The sequence below is a fragment of the Trachymyrmex cornetzi genome, unplaced genomic scaffold (genome assembly GCF_001594075.2).
Source record: "Trachymyrmex cornetzi isolate Tcor2-1 unplaced genomic scaffold, Tcor1.1 scaffold888, whole genome shotgun sequence".
In the NCBI taxonomy this organism is placed as follows: domain Eukaryota; kingdom Metazoa; phylum Arthropoda; class Insecta; order Hymenoptera; family Formicidae; genus Trachymyrmex; species Trachymyrmex cornetzi.
Window position 1 is genome coordinate 157217 of NW_017300232.1, and position 6000 is coordinate 163216.

The 6000-nt window shown below is 30.2% G+C and overlaps 1 protein-coding gene across 1 annotated transcript in view; it reads left to right on the plus strand.

Moving 5' to 3' along the window:
- Positions 1-5690, plus strand: part of aralar1 (calcium-binding mitochondrial carrier protein Aralar1) — a gene marked incomplete at its 5' end in the record, with an annotated part of 141212 nt that extends 135522 nt beyond the window's left edge. Inside the window, one exon of the mRNA XM_018520239.1 lies at positions 4831-5690. Within this exon, the coding sequence (XP_018375741.1) occupies positions 4831-5002 (172 nt within the window). The remainder of the gene's footprint in view (positions 1-4830) is intronic.
- Positions 5691-6000: the final 310 nt, after the last annotated feature.

A 6000-nucleotide genomic window follows, 5' to 3' on the forward strand; every position in this document is an offset into this window, starting at 1 on the left:
AACGTTTCGATTCTACAGAGCTTTCATCAGTTTATAATTTAATTTACGTCTTACGTAACGCATACTCCAGCTATTCCATGTGATCCTCCAGATAGCAGTCTATAACCAGTGACTTTAATTTAGATTTTTATCATCGCACCATGTTTTTTAGTGAAATGTAGTCAGATGTATAAAATTTTTTCTTTAAAACAAATCCTCGTTTGTCAGCGAAGATCGATGTTTTTATCCCAATTGATGATAATAGTCATATATATAAAAGATTTAATCAATGTATTTAAAAAGGAACTATAATTTAAAAATAACATCATAAAATTTTTTTGAATCTAGTAATAACTTACAGTCATGATGTAAAATAAATCACTTTAGAACTTAAAAATTGAAGATATCTGGAGATAGCATTTTATATTCTATCTATTGCTTGGTCCCAAGAATGACTAAGAATGTCAGCTCGACAACGATACAGTGTGGAACAATATTTATGTGATAAATTTAAGCTATAGTTACTTAACATATATTGTCTACTGGAGCGCCTGAGTAGGGAACGCGCAGGCAAGACCTAATAAGGAATGCCTGATTTATGCCCTACTGAATAATGCCAGAATTGCGCCCTGTCGAGGTATGCTGACTTGGCATCTGAGCAGGAAACACGTAGGCATGCCCTACTAAGGAATGCCAAACTTATGCCTTACTAAGAAATGCCTGAATTGCGCCCTAACAACGGAAAGCTGGACTTGGGCCAGATCAGACCAGAATAAGACGTACCTTATGTGACTCTGTTTTATTTTTCTTTGCCAAAAAATTAATCAATAAATTATTAGGTTAGGTTCTTAGACGAAATGAACGAACTGCATTTTTGACAATCAACTTCTTGAGTCTACGACGAAATAAGTTATAATTGTGGAGTTTACAACTAATTGTCATGGAAAGTAATAAAAAGAAAAAACAAGATTTAATACGGCGAAGAGTAAATAGATATCGGCAAGTTCGCCGTATTGATCCGAGAGAATTTCTTGATACAACAAGTAAGCATCAATGAAAATGTAATTTTGTTCTCATAAATATCAATGAAAATGTTGATATTTAAAATCAAGTAAATCAAAATTTCAGCTCTTCCATTAATATACTTTATTGTATGTCTAGATATATTGTTTAGTATTTTTTTTCTTATATCTCTATTCCGGATTGGAAATCCATTATACAGACACTCATTCATACAAATACATAGGAAAAGAGAATTATTTTAATATACGAAGTGTTTTATTTTATATTTGACAGTCAAATATTTGTAATCGCCGAGTTTTAGAGAAAAATATTTCAGACAAAAGTTTTGTGATTCTAAGGGGGACATAAAATGGTACCATTGGTTTGACTTTGGGTGGCGTTATAAAGGTCAGGGCAAATTCACATTGAATTTTTTAAATGAAACTCCACACACTTTTCGTTGCATATTCTCATAGAAACACTTTGATAGTTTCTCGAAATACTTTAATACAATATTTTCTAATTAAATACTTTTTGTTTTATAAGACTTGAAAATTACAGTACTGCAGGCATTAGCATTATCCAAAGTGTCCGATTAACGGTTAAAACGGTTACAACGCCATCCAAGGTCAAATCAATGGTACAAAAGACGTTATTTTGTCATCTTTATTCCTCTTCAATTCTAGGACTTTTATTTCAAACTTGCTTTTACTATTTCCTTTATCTACGGAATATTATTGTTAACAGTGATTAAAATGAAACACCTTTATGTATTTTAACAATGTATCTTTTCAAATACAGTCATAATTCTAAAATTTACGTTTTTAAAAATATTTATAAATGTTCATTTAATATTCTTTGTATGATATACTTTGTATACTATTGTAAATATAGTCATATTTCTAAATTTAAAAATATTGTGCTTTTATTAGTTTGAATGCTGTAACTTGATAAGGACATCCAAATCCCAAAGATTTAGGAATTCGATTACGTGAAACGTCAGACTGTAATCGAGTATAATCACTCGGGCTCGGACAAACAATTCAAATGTTCCCTGAAGTGAAATTTAGTAACATTTCGGCTGGCGTATAAACTGATTATATAAACTATTTAAGTCAATATTGAGTAGTATATCATATTTGAAAGGGCATAAAAAAGAAATAGTCTCATACCAATCTATCAGAAAATTAAAATTAGTACGTGGCGAGAAGTCGTTGAGATAACTTGTCTCATAAGAGTTCTTTATAACAAGGAAAAGGAAAGAAAAAATTTTTTAACAATTCTTTTTCAACCCATTTGACTGGGAATAATATTATTTTATTTTTTCTGCTTGTTGTATTGTCTTATAATTTAATCTGAGAATTGTGTATAATTGACAAGAAGTTATCTGCGAAATTTTTTTATATTTGTTGACAAGGAATGACTAATACGATGAGATAATCGAGTGTTTGATGAGTGTGGAAAAGAAACTATTTCTTTTAGCAGTCTTTCTCTCATAAATAAGAAATTAATAAATATTCTGTTATGTATGTAATATCTAGAAATTTCAAACATACGGTCAGTAAATCGTTTGAGAGAGAAATTTTGTATCTTGGAAGATACTCATCTACCATTCAAGGTTGATCATGGATATTTTTGTAATTTTACCTAATATTAATGGATATCTTGCGGAAATGTTAACTACGTTGGAACATCTGAAGATGGCTTGATATAAAGCCGAAACATGTAATAAAGCTTACTAACGTTCAATTAAATTTTTATTTTATTTAATTCTGTGACATATATATATTTTTAACGTTTTATTTGACTCTTATATGTCCTTTACAACATTATTTGAAATTTTATAAAAAAGAAAGTTTTTAGTTCAATGATTAGGCCCAAGTAAGCAATTCCCAACTAGGGTATATCTTACACTTTATGATTAGACCCTAATCACGTTGCCTGATCAGTACCTCACCAGTAGAGCAAGATTAGGGCATACCCTATCACTTCCTGATCAGGCCCAAATGAGGAATTCTCAACTAGGCATACGCTGCACTCTCTGATCGGGCCCTAATCACGTTGTCTGATTGGTACCTAACCGGTAAAGCAAGATTAAGGCATTCCCTATCATTTCCTGATCAAGCCCAAGTGAGGATATGACCAAGTAGGGCATATCCTACGCTTCCTGATGAGGGCCATTTAATACGTAGCGTTACATTCAATATCAGGGCCCTATTAGGTTGCCAGATCCGTACCTGATCTGAAATAGGGTAAGCCATACGTGGATCTGAAGAGAGCCATACGAAAATTTCTACTCGGGATGGTTTCTTTTTAAATACATTGATTCAGATCTTTTATATTGTACATGACTATTACTATCAATTGGGACAAAAACGTCGATCTTCGCTGACAAACGAAGATTTTTTTTAAAGAAATAATTTTATACATCTGACTATATTTTACTAAAAAACATAGTGCGATGATAAAAATCTAAATCAAAGTCATTGGTTATAGACTGCTATCTGAAGGATGACATGGAATGACTAGAGTATGCGTTAGTATGTAACACGTAAATTAAATTATAAACTGATGAAAGCTCTGTAGAGTCAAAACGTTTTTATTATATAGACTTTATTTTAAATATATTTTAAAATAAAGACCTTATAATAAAAACGTCATTAATTAGTCATTCTTATGACGAATGTGACGTTTAAAATGACGTCCAAACATCGTAAAAATGACTTAGATTTGTCACAGATACATAACGTCGTAAGTTGACGTCAAAAATACGTTTTTTTTTTCGTGTTATTGACGGTAGCAAAATGTCCATTTGACATCATTAATTAGTTATTTTTATGACGAATCTATACGATTCCTGAGACAAGATGAAAATTACAAAAATGAACGAATTTGCTAGGTGTTGAAGTTATAAATATTCTAGTAAATTCAATTATTTTTGTAATTTCCACTCATTTTAAGAACCATAATAAGCTCCTTGACGTCTAAACATCGTACAAATGATATGAATTCTTATATTTCTTATCACTCACACAACGTCATAAACTGACATAAAAAATACATCATTATTTTCGTGTTATTAATGGAATAAATGTATGACGTTATTAATTGATCACTAATAATGTTACTAATACCTGGACAATTGACTATTTATTCGATGTCATTAAGTATGACATTATAAAGACGTCATAAATAAATGACGCCATTAATTGGTCAAAAAGATGACGTCATTATTACATCTTAAATAGATCACATGACGTCAATAATTTAAAATGACTAACTATCGACGTCAAAATAATGACAGCTTGTTACCTGGGGATATTATAATCAAGATTTACAACTGTTTATTATTTTGTGAAAAATAAAATTATTTGACAAAATCTTTGATACATTCTATATATTCATCGAGTACAGGCTGTGATACGCCAAAATGTATAAAATATGTTTCGATGTCTTTAGTGTAAAAAAAATTTATACGATTTTTTATTTTTATCACAAAATTGTATTCACAAACGAATATGTCTGTCAGAAATTTTAAGCTCGATTAGATTATAATATAATTCATAATTTATACTGAAATTTATGATAGAAATCTATGGTGTGCCTAATTAGTGTTGCTATAAATATCCAATTATTAACAAACTCACAATCTTAAAAATAAAAATAAATAATAAATTCAAGGCTAATGAGAGTCAAGGCCGATAAAAGTGCCAGAGATTAAATTCAAATCCCAAAGATTAATTTATATAATGCATTGATATAAACTTTTTAAATTATAAAGTCTATATTGTATTATAAAATATCTATGTTTTAATTGATAAATGTGTAACTATATTTATGTTATTTTAGACGACCTACTGGCTCGGAACAAAAGGTGCCTACTATGGGAGTAGCAGATGAAATTCGATCAACGAATCCAGATCATATAGGTGGCTACCAAGTAGCTCTACCCATTTTTACCGGTATAGAAACCAAGTTCGGTCTTTGCTTACCCAGATTTCAAGCTGTTACCGGAAAGTAACAGTATTATTAGCAAATGTGTAAGAAAGCAAGCTTGTAGCAAACCCTGCCATAAATAATCTACGATTACACTACGCATTGATTATTTCACTGACATTAAAGCGGAAGTAATGTGCGTATGAGCTTCTCAAATTACAAATTATACGAATCTGCATTTCATCTCAACAATCATCTTGGCCATTTTGGTATCATGCAGATCAACATAAAAAAGAACGGATCGTCGATTGATATTAACTCGATGCATACAACATACATACATAATCGTAAAGTGTAATTATGGATCGATTAAGGAAAAGTACAAAATCCATCGTTGCGGAATGCCCAAGAACGCTTGTGATAGCTGAATTGATGCAGTCAATGGACACAGGAACAAAACCAATGGCAATGAAACTATTTATTTTGATACTATATAGATATGTTATATCAAATTGATGCTATCTGTATGTAATAATTTTATAATGCGAGAAAAAAAGAGAAAATGTGTGTGTATGTGTGTGTATAACATTTATCGACGATTTGTTATTGCTAACTTGAAACGTTTCTGCCGATACGCGCATAATAACTAATTGAATGTGTGAGTGATTAACGCCAACGAATATGAGTGTGATGTTTTAGTAAGGATTATAATCCGCAATGGTCCCGATATGTGTGTGTGTACCATGTATATTTATAAAGTTCATAGTAACAAATTAGGCCTCTGTAATTACATTTATTATTTATCCAAACATCTAGTTGTATAATTTTTAATTGGTAAATAAAAGGCCAATAAATCTGTTTTTATCATTTGCTTATCATATACAATTGTAAAGTAAATGTCGACAAATAATGTTCATATACCTATTAGCGAATCACGAAATTGAAAAAAAAATATTACTAATATTATTATACATATAATGTAATGCAACAATATTACTAATATTATTATATAATGTAATGCAACAATATTACTAATATTGTTATTACTTGTCTATTATAACAGGATACAAATGAATTTGTATC